Source organism: Urocitellus parryii, unplaced genomic scaffold (assembly GCF_045843805.1).
Source record: "Urocitellus parryii isolate mUroPar1 unplaced genomic scaffold, mUroPar1.hap1 Scaffold_118, whole genome shotgun sequence".
In the NCBI taxonomy this organism is placed as follows: Eukaryota; Metazoa; Chordata; class Mammalia; order Rodentia; family Sciuridae; genus Urocitellus; species Urocitellus parryii.
In genome coordinates, this window is record NW_027551893.1 from 385,017 (window position 1) to 396,982 (window position 11,966).

At 66.3% G+C, this 11,966-nt stretch overlaps 1 protein-coding gene across 1 annotated transcript in view; it reads left to right on the forward strand.

The window, feature by feature from the left end:
• LOC144251595 (voltage-dependent P/Q-type calcium channel subunit alpha-1A-like) overlaps positions 1–11,732 on the forward strand; it is a 102,928-nt gene extending 91,196 nt beyond the window's left edge. The window contains exons 36-45 of the mRNA XM_077794427.1: positions 272–377; positions 5,000–5,107; positions 5,202–5,302; positions 6,283–6,392; positions 6,492–6,630; positions 6,758–6,871; positions 8,758–8,793; positions 9,734–9,920; positions 10,144–10,394; positions 11,013–11,732. Coding sequence (XP_077650553.1) covers positions 272–377; positions 5,000–5,107; positions 5,202–5,302; positions 6,283–6,392; positions 6,492–6,630; positions 6,758–6,871; positions 8,758–8,793; positions 9,734–9,920; positions 10,144–10,394; positions 11,013–11,732 — 1,872 coding nt within the window. The remainder of the gene's footprint in view (positions 1–271; positions 378–4,999; positions 5,108–5,201; positions 5,303–6,282; positions 6,393–6,491; positions 6,631–6,757; positions 6,872–8,757; positions 8,794–9,733; positions 9,921–10,143; positions 10,395–11,012) is intronic.
• Positions 11,733–11,966: the final 234 nt, after the last annotated feature.

Here is an 11,966-nt window from a genome sequence, read left to right on the forward strand (position 1 = left end):
CTCTCTGAGGTCCGACGGGACGGAGCCATCCAGGAGAGCTCTGAGGCCGGGCGCCTGGGAGGTCGGCGGGACGAGGAGGGGCGAGGACGCGCAGGAGAGCCGCGTGCCCTCCCTGCGGCCACCGGAGGAGACTGGGAAACTCGGGGCTGGGCGTGGGGCCGCCGTGGCCTTCAGAGTTCTCCTGGAGGTCCCCCGATGGGGTGGGTGTGGCTCTCCGGGGACCCCCGTGGAGGACCCGAGAGTGACGGCCCTCCCCCCGGGTTCTCTGTAGAGGCTCCTGCGGATGGATTTGCCCGTCGCCGATGACAACACCGTCCACTTCAACTCCACCCTCATGGCGCTGATCCGCACAGCCCTGGACATCAAGATAGCCAAGGGTAAGCGCAGGGCCGACGGGTCGCCAGGAGGGGGAAGCAAGCACAGGGCCGAGATGTCGCCGGGCACTCTTCCGCAAACCCTCAGGGTGTCCTGTCCTGTGCGCCAGACAACGCTGTAGACAGGGGGGCTCCCCAAGAAGGTTCTGAGGGAAAAGCCTGGGGAGAAGGCTCGGGAGGCGCAAAGGCCCTGAGGCAGGGGTGGGGCAGGACAGAGCCGACGCAGCCAGGGGCTGCCTCAACCCACCCGCCTCCAGGAGGAGAGCCCGGCTCTGGAGCAGAGGCGGGGACCCCTCCAGCCTCATCTCCACGGGCGCCCTCTGTGGGGACCACAGACCCGGGCGGTCCACCTGAGTTAGTCCAATGTCTGTCACTGTCGTGAAATAACCTGAGGCTGGGAACCTTATGAAGAACAGCAGCTGGGCCGGGGACAGCTCGGCGGCAGGGCGCCTGCCCAGGTGCACGGGCCCTGGGTCCGGTCCCCAGCCCCACAAACAAACAGAAAAGCAGCTCATTTAGCTGCGAGTCTCAAGTCCCACCAGATTTAGTGGCCGCGGACGCCCCTGAGTCAGGAGGCGGTTCTCAGACGCCCGAGGGCCCTGAGCTCCACACTTGGGTCCTGGAGGCCGGAGCCCAGGGCTTGGCCAGGCCGGGCTGGTCTCTGACTTTATCCAGGAGCCTTCAGTCCCCGGCCACAGGACCGAGGCCGCCTCTTCCGGGTTCCCTGGAGCCTGCCATGGGGGCGCCCTGCCGTGGGGCACCCACCCGCCCCTCCCTGGAGGCCCTGAGCGTCCTCTGCTGCTGGCCTAGGCCACAGGGGACAGATGAGCCCCCTCACTTTGCAGGTTCTCAGATATGATGTCGCCACCCTGTGCACCGGGGAGGCAGGTGGGGACCCTCTCTGTCCCTCTGCCTCGGTCCCTGTCTTCTCTGTGTCTGTCCAGGAGAATCTGGAAAAGGCCATTCCCCCGTCCTCCCTGGGTCCTAGATGTTACGTTGGACCCGGGGCCTCCTCCTGAGGGACTCAGGCCTCCCTCTGCCCCAGGCCAAGAGGGCAGAGCCGCCACCTGCCTGGGGAGATGTAAACCCGCAGCCCTGGCTGCCCCTGGAGGGCGCTGACCCTGATGGGCAGCAGTGTGGTCTCCTGGGGGACAGGAGCTCCGGGCGGGGCAGTAACAGGGGCCAGAGCTCCTGGTGGCCACACCGTCCTCCCCCGCACAGGGCATTCCCAAGGCAAGGCCGCCCTTGCCTTGTCCTTGGAAGAGCTCCTAGCCGGGAGCCTCGGCTGGCCCTGGCTTCCTGGCACCCTGTCTGGGGCCCCCACTGGCGACCGTGATGGTGGCTCTGAGCAAAAGCATTAGTCGAGCACCTGCTGTGTGCCCAGCCCTGCCCTCAGCATTTGGGATACCACAGGGGATAGCGACCCCCTGTCCCCAGGCAGCGAGGAGAAAGGGGCCAATACACACTGCGGCTGAGGCAGGAGCCGGCCAGCCACCTGGTGGAGGGGCAATCTGCAGGCCTGGGTCCCAGAAGCCACCAAGTAGAGTTAACAGCTAGAGGGTGACAAGCACTACGGCGAGAAGAACGGGGGAGGTGGGGTCCAGGTTCAGAGGCAGAGGCAGTTCCGCCCTCAAGGACACTGGCCAGTGTCCAGGGACCTTCTTGGTTGTCACTGCATGGAGTGGCCTCTGTGTGTCGAACCCCGAGAGGTGGCTCTGCGTTCCCCACACAGGGGCACCTGCAGCCATGAGGTGGGGTCCAGCTGACCACGCGGGGGAGACAGGAGGCAGACCCCTAGGGCAGCACCTGAGGCAGCCAGCTGGGGTGACTGCTGCCCACCTGCCAGGGACCTCCTGCTGCGGGATCACCAGTGCCAGCAGTTCTGTACCCAAGAAGGAGCAAGCCCAAGGCAGCCTCACACGAACCCGCCACCTCGCAGAGGCCACACCATGCTTTTCTCAGCCTGAGTGCAGCCCAGAGCCACTGGGCAGAGGGACGGGTGGTTCCCATCGAGGGCATTCTGACCCAGGGACACCTGGCAGGCCTGCCACGGCCTGGGTCTCCACGTGGGCAGGGTGGTGCTTCCTGCAGGGAGGCCGCTCAGCACCCACGGCTCCAGGTGCCTCAGCCAGGATCGTGCCCAGCGTCCTGGCTGGCGAGGTCAGAGGCCCTGCTCTGGCCTGAGCGCAGGTGTTTGTCTGCTCAGGCCACCAGGACCACACACTGGGTGGCTGCAATGGACGAGGGTGGCCGCAGGCTTGTCCTCAGCCTTAGCCTTGGCGCCCAGGGGCCACCCTCCCCGGCCCCTTTGTCCAGGACGCCAGCTGCCCTCCTAGGGCCCCACTGACCTCGCTGAGGCTCCAGCCACAGCCATGGTGGTGGTGAGGGCTGCACCGTGGGAACTTGGCAGGGGACGGGGACGCAGTTCAGCCCCTCCTAGCAGATGGTTCCTTCTCTCCCAGAGAAACTAGAAACATGTTTGTAGTATATTTCTTTTTATAATTTTATACCTTTATTGATTGATTGATTTCTATGGGGTCTGAGGATGGAGCCCAGGGCCTCGCACGTGCTAGGCGAGCGCTCTACCCCTGAGCCCCAGCCCCGCCCCAGTTCATCTTATTTTAAGTTGACATGTAATAATTACAGGTGTCTGTGAGGTGCGGTGTGCAGGGGATAGATCAGGGTGTGTCGTGCGTGATCAGATCAGGGCAGTCAGCACCCAGTGCCCCCAGCGCCTGTGGTTTCTTTGTGTTGGGAACATTTAAAATCCTCCTAAGGGCAGGGCGCTGGTGCCCACCTGTAATTCCAGTAGCTCAGGAGGCCGAGGCAGGAGGATCTCAGGTTCCAGGCCAGCCTCAGCGCCTTAGCGAGACCCTGTCTTAAAAGAAAAAAGGAGGCCGGGAGTGCAGCCAGTGGAGGAGCATTCCTGGGTTCAAGCCCCAGCTCTGCAAAGAGAAAGGAAGAAGAAAAGGTTCCCACGCCACGGGGATCCCAGGTCATCACCAGTGGTCTCCACCTCCCAACCGGAGGATCCGCCCAGGGACCCCAGAACTCCACATCCCTAGACCCTGTGCCACGAGAGAAAAGAAAGGGAAGCCAGGGGCGAGGTGCGGTGCTGCACGCCTGTGGTGCCAGCCACCGGGGAGGCTGAGGCAGCAGGATCACTGGAGCCAGGAGTTAGTTGCCCGCGTGGGCAACAGAGCGAGACCCTGAGTCCAAAAAGAAAGGGGTGAAAACGGGCGTGCGCGCGCCCTCTCGCGGTGATATAGGGGACAACCACTTAAGTCAAAAGAGAAAGCCGAAGTCAATAGAAAGCGATGGGTGGGGGGACGGTGCTTGGTGACCGAGGTCCCCTAGGCCTCTTCGGCAGAGGATCTGAGCAGACCGCTGCAGGAGGAGCGGAGAGAGGGGGCCACGCAGATTTTCTTAGGAAACTGTCCTAGCACAGAAAGCACGCCGCACAAGGATCATGGAACGGCCTGAGGCAGGAGCATGCCGGGCACATTTAAGGAGCAGTGGGGAGGTCGGTGCGGCTGAAGGGGAGTGAGGAGGAGCCGCGGGACTGAGGACAGAGCAGGCAGGGAACCGTGAGCCTGGCCTGAGAATTCGGGCGCTCCGCCCGAGTGGGGCCTGACGCAGGTGCTCGCGGCGCCCTCTGGTGGCGGCAGGCGGAGTAGACAGCGGGAGCCGGAGCCAGCCCAGGTCCGAGGAGGCGGGGTGGGGCAGCAGTTCAACTGTCCCTGGCTTCAGTGTCCTTGCTCCAAAATAGATCTGAGCTTTGAGTTTCACCTGCGCGTTAGCAAAAAGGCCCTTCTAGCGCCAGGGTGCAGCTCAGTTGTAGAGCCCTGGCCTAGCTTGCGTGAGGCCCTGGGTTCCATCCCAGCACTAAAAAAAAAAAATTTTGGCTCAAGGTATGGAAGGTCCGGCATCAGGGGACCTCGTTTGGTGAGGGCCTTCTGGTTATCAGAGTCCCAGGCACCAATCACATGGAGAGAGACGGGTAGTACCCGAGGCTGTGTGTCTTTGCTGTCTGCCCTTTCCCTCTCCAAGCCTCAGGATCCAATCCAGGGACAGAGCCCTCGTGGCCCCTCCAGACTGTAGTCCTCACACCTCACAAGAGGAACTGGGTTCCAACAGGGGCTTGAGAGGGGGTGGCCCACGTTCAAAGGATAGAGCTGCAGTACTGACCCTGGGGGAGACGCTGTCCGAGGGCTGGACGCACATTAACTCCCTTGGTCCTCAGCCAGACAGATTAGGGACCCTTGCCACCCCATTCTCAGATGAAGTAACTGAGGTTCCTAACGGTGCACGTGCAGAGGCTGGGTGTGGCTCGGTGGCAGAAGGCTCTGGGTTCCATCCCCTGCACAGAGAGAGGAGAGTCTAGCGACTTAGCCAGGCACTTGGTGAGAGTGGCAGCCAGGACTGGGCCCTCAGCTGACCCAGCCCCTTGCAGCACTGGACTGTCCCTACAAAGCCGTCCCCCAGCCCTGGCCCTGCCGAGGACCAGGACTTCCTCTGGGATCACAGTGGCTGTGGCCACACTCTAGGGAGCTGTGGCTTGGCAGCTGCCCCAGAGGCTGCTGGTGCCGGGGAGGCGGTCAGCATCTGTTGCGCCCACACTGCAGGTGGGGCCGACAAGCAGCAGATGGACGCAGAGCTGCGGAAGGAGATGATGGCCATCTGGCCAAACCTGTCCCAGAAGACGCTGGACCTGCTGGTCACACCTCACAAATGTAAGAGCCGAGCCCACCCTGGGCCGGGACCCCCAGCACAGTGGGGGCGGAGCCAGGAGGGGCGGGCGGCACCTGAGCTCTCCTGTGCCCCCAGCCACGGACCTGACGGTGGGGAAGATCTACGCAGCCATGATGATCATGGAGTATTACCGGCAAAGCAAGGCCAAGAAGCTGCAGGCCATGCGCGAGGAGCAGGTACCAGCGGCCATCGCCCTGGGGACACCCAAGCTGGAAGACAGGGGCTGGCTTGTTACCATGGGAACCAACCAGAACTAGGGCAGGTCACTGCCAAGCAGGGCCATCTCAAGGAAATGCAGCCTGGACAATTCGTCCCCTCCACCAGCACTTGCTGAAGGTCACTGGGTGTTGGGTGCTGTCCCCAGTGCTCGGGGTCATCGGTCACCGGGGGGTTGCAGATGGGAGCAGAACAGACCAGATTCCAGCCGTTCTAGGTGGGGACCCACCAACAGCAGCAAGTGACTAAGCACATCTCATGGTGGCAAATAATGAGGGCCCTGCGGACCTGAAGAGGGGAGAAGAGGGGAGCGGTGTTGGAGCCACGCAGGTGGGGCCTGGAGACCGGAAGGCAGGGAGGGAGGACGGCAGGAGCAGGCTGGTACCCAGGGAACAGCGTCCTCGGCAGAGGGAAGAGACAGTGCAAAGGCTGAGGCTGGAGGACGAGGAGGACGGAGAGGGGCAGAGGACGGTGAGCCAGGGGGACATTGGGCTGGAGTCACAGGGCAGAGCTCAGAGATGGAGGGGACACTCAGTTTTGTCCCAACTGAGAGGGGAGCTGGAAGGGTGCTGCACAGCGGAGGGCCCAGGTCTAGCCCATGGACACCCTCCGGGCACTAAGGTGGGGGAGCCGGGAGGGCTGGGCTGCTCCAGGTGCCAGGTGCCGGGCAGAGGCCAGGGCGGGGCCGGCTGGGGAGTGGAGGAGTCCAGGTGGATCAGACCTGAGTGACTGATCAGCAGGCCCAGGGTTCCACCCCCGACACTGCAAAAAAGTGGTGGGGGACTTCTGGAATGTTGCAGGGTGGGGTCTAAGCACCCCCTCCAAAGCCTCCCCCTGCTCTGCTCAGCCCAGCCTCGCCCACAGCCTGAGCCTCCGTTCCCCTCCTCCGTCCCCACCCTGTCCCTGCCCCTGTGCACACATGTTGCTCTCTGCCCCCCAGAACCGGACCCCTCTCATGTTCCAGCGCATGGAGCCCCCGTCCCCGTCACAGGAGGGGGGACCCGGCCAGAATGCCCTCCCCTCCACCCAGCTGGACCCCGGAGTCAGCCTGTGAGTGTGGGTCTGGCCAGAGTGGGGGGGGCAGTGAGGTGCCAGCGCCCAGGCAGAACCCCTGAGTGCCCCGCCCACCTGCCTCTGTGTCCCCCACAGGATGGCTCATGAAGGCGGCATCAAGGAGAGTCCATCCTGGGTGACGCAGCGGGCCCAGGAGATGTTCCAGAAGACGGGCACGTGGAGCCCAGAGCGAGGGCCCCCGGCGGACCTGCCCAACAGTCAGCCCAGCTCTCAGGTGCCCCTGCCCCCACGGGTCCCAGGTCGCGGCGCCTGCAGCAGGCACCCCCCACAGACACCGAGCCTTCCCTGGGGCCCCGTGTCAGGCCCCGGGGCTAACCAGGCCCTGCCCTCTGCCCCCGCAGTCGGTGGAGATGCGCGAGATGGGCACCGATGGCTACTCGGACAGCGAGCACTACCTCCCCATGGAAGGCCAGGCCCGCGCCGCCTCCATGCCCCGCCTCCCGGCCGAGAACCAGGTGAGGGCTTTCACCGCCCCAGCGGGGCCACCGCAAAGCACCGTGCGGGCAGCCCCCTCCTGCAGCCCCCACGCTGGCCTCACCGAGAGCCCCTGACGGGCCTGGCCCTTGGCCCCCCTGGTGGAGCCAGGAAGGGGAGGGCCCTGGGGTGAGCTTGGTGGCCGCGGCCAGTGGTTCTCCTCTGCCCTGCTGGGGACAGAGAGGGAAGGGCCGCAGCCGGGAGAGCTGCCCTCCGGAAGCCATGGCCCAGGGGGCACCGCCCTGCTCGGAGCCGGCCCTGTGCTGGGAGGATCCAAGTTCAAGGCCGCCCTGGGCTCTGAAAACCTGAGGGAGGGCCGCAGTGCAGCACGGGGTGGAGCCGCGGGCTCAGTCCCCAACGACAAGCCCAGGCCACTACGGGGCTGGGCGTGGCCCTCGTGCCGCCGCCTGGCCCCGCACACGCCCCGGGTTCCCTCCCAGCACTGGGGAAAACCCAGCACGCGCACCCCGAAATTCCACGCACCTCACGCACACGCACCTCACACACGCACCTCATACACTCCCACTTCACGCACCAGCACCTCACGCACACCTCATACACATGCACCTCACGCACCCGCCCTTCACGCGCGCAACTAACACGCGCAACTCACGCACACGCACCTTACACATGCACCTCACACACGTGCACCTCACACCTGACACCTGCATACCTCACGCACCCACACTTCACACCTGCGCACCCCACGTACCCACCCCTCACACGCGCACCCATGAACGCGCACCTCACACGCGCACCTCACGCACCCGCCCTTCACTCACGCAACTCTAACACACGCACCTTATGCACCTCAAGCACCCACACCTCAAGCACGCGCACCTCACACCTCCACCTCACACCTGCGCACCTCACACACCCACCCCTCAAACACCCACTCACGCACGTGCACCTCACGCACCCTCACACCTCATGCACATGCACCTTACACACCTCATGCACCCGCACCTCACGTGCACACACCTTGCATGCACACCTCACACCCGCACCTCATACACCCCACATGCGTGCACACCAGCACACTCACTTGTGCGTGGCGTGTGCCGGGCACGCACACTCGTGGGTCTGGCATGGGCGGTCCGGGGAGGCAGGGCTGGGGGTGTGGGCAACTGCGGGCGTGTCCCTGTCGGGTCTCCGTGCGGCTGCGGGGCAGCGTGTGCCTGCTGCGTGTGTCTGCGTGGCCGTTTGCCCCGCGGCTGGGCTCACTCGCGGGGAGGCAGGAGGGACCATCCCACCGCCCTCCCGAGGAGGGCAGAGGCCAGCAGCATGGCGGGCTGCCTGCGGGCTTTCCAAGTGCGGCTGGAGTGCAGGGCAGCGCCCCTGGCGGCTGCGGGCGGGAGCTGCGGGTGGCGGGCGGCATGTCTGGCTGGGGAGCTTCAGTGCTGTGCTGTGGCTGTCTGCACCCGGCGCAGGCTGTGCTGTGCCTAGCGGGGCCAGGGTGGCCCTAGGGCCTGGCCTCTGGTGGCTGTGAGGCTGGGTGCGAGGCCCTGTGCTGCATGTGGCTGCCCGGTCCCTGGACTGGGACGTGGCTGCTGGGCCCCAGAGAAGACCGGGCGGGGCAGCTGGGGCCCCCCTGGAAGCTGGGGGCCTCCCCGGGAGCCAGGGCCAGGGCACTGCATGGGCAGGGGCCTGTGGCCAGCCGCCCCCTCTGTTGGTGTCGTGCCTCTGCCATCTGTCTGTGTGTCTGTCTCTGTACCTGCTGGGGACAGCCAGCGGCCTGCTCACCAGGACCTGACCCCCCTCCTCACACCTCTCCATGCTCCGCCCTCCACCCCCTCCTCCCTGCCTTTTATATTTATTTTCTTCTTTCTGTTCTTTCTGTGTGCACCATCCCGTGGGGCTGTGACAGAGGAGAAGGGGCCGGCCACGTGGGAATGACCTCAGTGTATGTACGCCCTGCGGCCCAGCTGGGCTGCGGCCCCTCTTCCTCCCCAGCCCCTGGGGCACTCCCCATCTCTGGCCGCCTGGCCCCACCTTTCTTTGCAGACCACACCCTCCCCCATGGAGCCCTCTCCTCATGTGTGTGTCCTGTGTGTGCGGGGCCATCCCCCACTCCCCTCGTCACAGCCCCCCGCCGGCCCCTCTCTCTGGGGGTCGTCCTCCAGCTCCACCGTGGACCCCAGCCCTGCAGTCTGAGTCCTTCACAGCCCCCGCCTAGGGCAGGGCGTCCAGCAGCAAGCAGGCGGGTCCTGCGTGAGGGTGGGGTCCACGCCATGTCCCTGCTGCTGTCTTCCGCCGGCCACAGAGAATCACAGGCCCTGCACGGGTCAGCGCTTGACCCAGGGGTGCAGCGAGTGAGGCCAAGGATGGGGATCACAGGGCCTCGAGTGCCAGGGCAGCCCCTAGCCTGGACCTGGGCAGCTGGCACCAGGGTCAAGGGGTCAGAAGATAGTGGCCCCTGGGCCAGCGAGGTGCTGAGTTGAGCTGGGCCCGGGGAACCTGGCTCCTCTCCATCCCTGGAGGGCAGGTGTGGACCTGCAGCCCAGGGCTCCCAGGCTTGCACCCTGTAGGGGGACAGTGCTTCCCTTCGTCCACCTGCCCACCCTGGCTGGGCCCCCAGGGCTGTGGGTCCTAAGAATCAGTGGCGCAGTGAGGGGCCAGTGGACCTGGAAAGAGGACAGAGGAGTTCCCAGGGCTCCGCTCTCACCGCACCTAGCCAGCCTGTGTCCAGGACCCTAGCGCACCCCTGGACCCACTCCCCAGATGGCCACACCCCAGTCTCAGATGGCCCTGCACCAGCCAGCCTGCCAGGACGGGGTGGGAAAGGATGGCACTTCTCAGTGCTGGCCTCTGACTCCAGCCCACGGCCTGTCCCCCAACCCCAGACCATCTCCGACACCAGCCCCATGAAGCGCTCAGCATCGGTGCTGGGCCCCAAGGCTCGGCGCCTGGACGACTACTCCCTGGAGAGGGTCCCCCCAGAGGAGAACCAGCGGCACCACCAGCGCCGCCGGGACCGTGGCCACCGCGCCTCTGAGCGCTCCCTGGGCCGCTACACGGACGTGGACACAGGTGGGCTGCCGCAGGGACTCCACCGGGCGGAGGAGGTGGAGAGGGACAAGCCTGGACAGGGGACAGGCACCGCTGCAAAGAGTGCAGGGACCGGAATCCCAACCGGCCTTGGCTGTCGCCAGGGCTCTCTCTAGGGCCCCTGGACCCCGGCTGGGCTCCTGTGTGCACACCCTGCCATGCCCCAAGGCTACCTGGGGTCTGTCCTTCTGTGTTCCCGGCCCAGGCTTGGGAACCGACCTGAGCATGACCACCCAATCCGGGGACCTGCCTTCCAAAGAGCGGGACCAGGAACGGGGCCGACCCAAGGACCGGAAGCATCGGCAACACCACCACCACCACCACCACCACCACCCCCCGCCCCCCGACAAGGAGCGCTACGCCCAGGAGCGGCCGGACCACGGTCGGGCCAGGGCGCGGGACCAGCGCTGGTCCCGCTCTCCCAGCGAGGGCCGAGAGCACATGGCGCACCGGCAGGTGGGTGTGGCACGCGGCAACCGCAGGCGGGGACCGGCCCCCCAGCCACGGCCACCCGGGCAGGTCCCGACCGGCACACGCTGCCTCCTGGAGCCCAGGGCCCCGGGCGGGGGTGGCCCTGCGCCCTGACCCGGCTCCCTCGCCCGCCCCGCCGCAGCCCCGCCGCCGCCGCTCCCTCCTTGGTTGCGGGCGCGTAGGCGCCCAGGACCCGCGCGGTCGGTCCCCGCGTCCCGCCCGCGCTGCCCCGCCTCCCGCTTTCCTTTAACCCGGCTTCCCTTTTTGTTTCGATTATGATTTCTGTCCTATGGACGCCTGTGAGTAATTTTTGAAACTTCTGCTGTTTTAACCCCGAAACTTACAAAACTCCATCTCTCATTTCTCTTCTCACTTTGTTGTGTTGGTTTTGACCCCCTCCTGTCTCCCCCTCCCTGTGGCTGTGGCTTTTCTCCTTTTTTTCCATTCGGATGTCCTGTGTCCCCTCCTCCTCCCGGACCCTCTCCTGTCCCGTTCGGTTTCCGTTGCCCTCCCCTCCCCCCCTCCTGTGTCTCCTCCCGTCTCCTCCTGGTTGATTTTGTTGTATCTTTTGTTTTGATTTCCTTTGTTTCAATTTTCGTGTAGGGCAGTAGTTCGGTCAGTGGAAGCCCAGCCCCCTCAACATCTGGTACCAGCACTCCACGGCGGGGACGCCGCCAGCTCCCCCAGACCCCCTCCACTCCCCGGCCACACGTGTCCTATTCCCCCGTGATCCGTAAGGCCGGCGCCCCGGGCCCCCCGCAGCAGCAGCAGCAGCAGGCGGTGGCCAGGCCCGGCCGGGCGGCCACCAGCGGCCCTCGGAGGTACCCGGGCCCCGCCGCCGAGCCGCTGGCCGGGGAGCGGCCGGCCACTGGGGGCCACGGCAGCAGCCGCTCGCCCGGGATGGAGCGGCGAGCTCCGGGCCCTGCCAGGAGCGAGTCCCCCAGGGCCTGTCGCCACGGAGGGTCCCGGTGGCCGACGTCGGGTCCGCACATGTCCGAGGGACCCCCGGGTCCCCGGCACCACGGCTACTACCGGGGCTCTGACTACGACGAGGCCGATGGCCCGGGCGGCGGCGGCATCGGCGAGGAGGCCATGGCCGGGCCCTACGACGCGCCACCCCTCCCACGACACACGTCCTCGGGCGCCGCCGGGCGATCGCCCAGGACTCCCCGGGCCCACGGCCCCGCCTGCGCCTCGCCTTCCCGCCACCGGAGACTCCCCAACGGCTACTACCCGGTCCACGGGGTGGCCAGGCCCCGAGGGCCGGGCTCCCGGAAAGGCCTGCACGAGCCCTACAGCGAGAGCGACGACGATTGGTGCTAAGTCCGGGCGAGGTGGCCCCTCACCCGCCCGGCGCCCCCACGCACCCCACGCACACACCCCGCCGGGAGGAGCCGCCGGCCCGGGCCGCCTCGCGCCAGCTGCCCAGAGGACCCGCCCGATGGAAGACCCCAGCCTCGGGGCCAGGGCTGGGCCGCGAGGGGGTCCCACAAACCCCTCGGCCAGAAAAGACCCTCCCGGGCATCGACGGCCCCCCAGCCCTGACCTCCCCCGGCC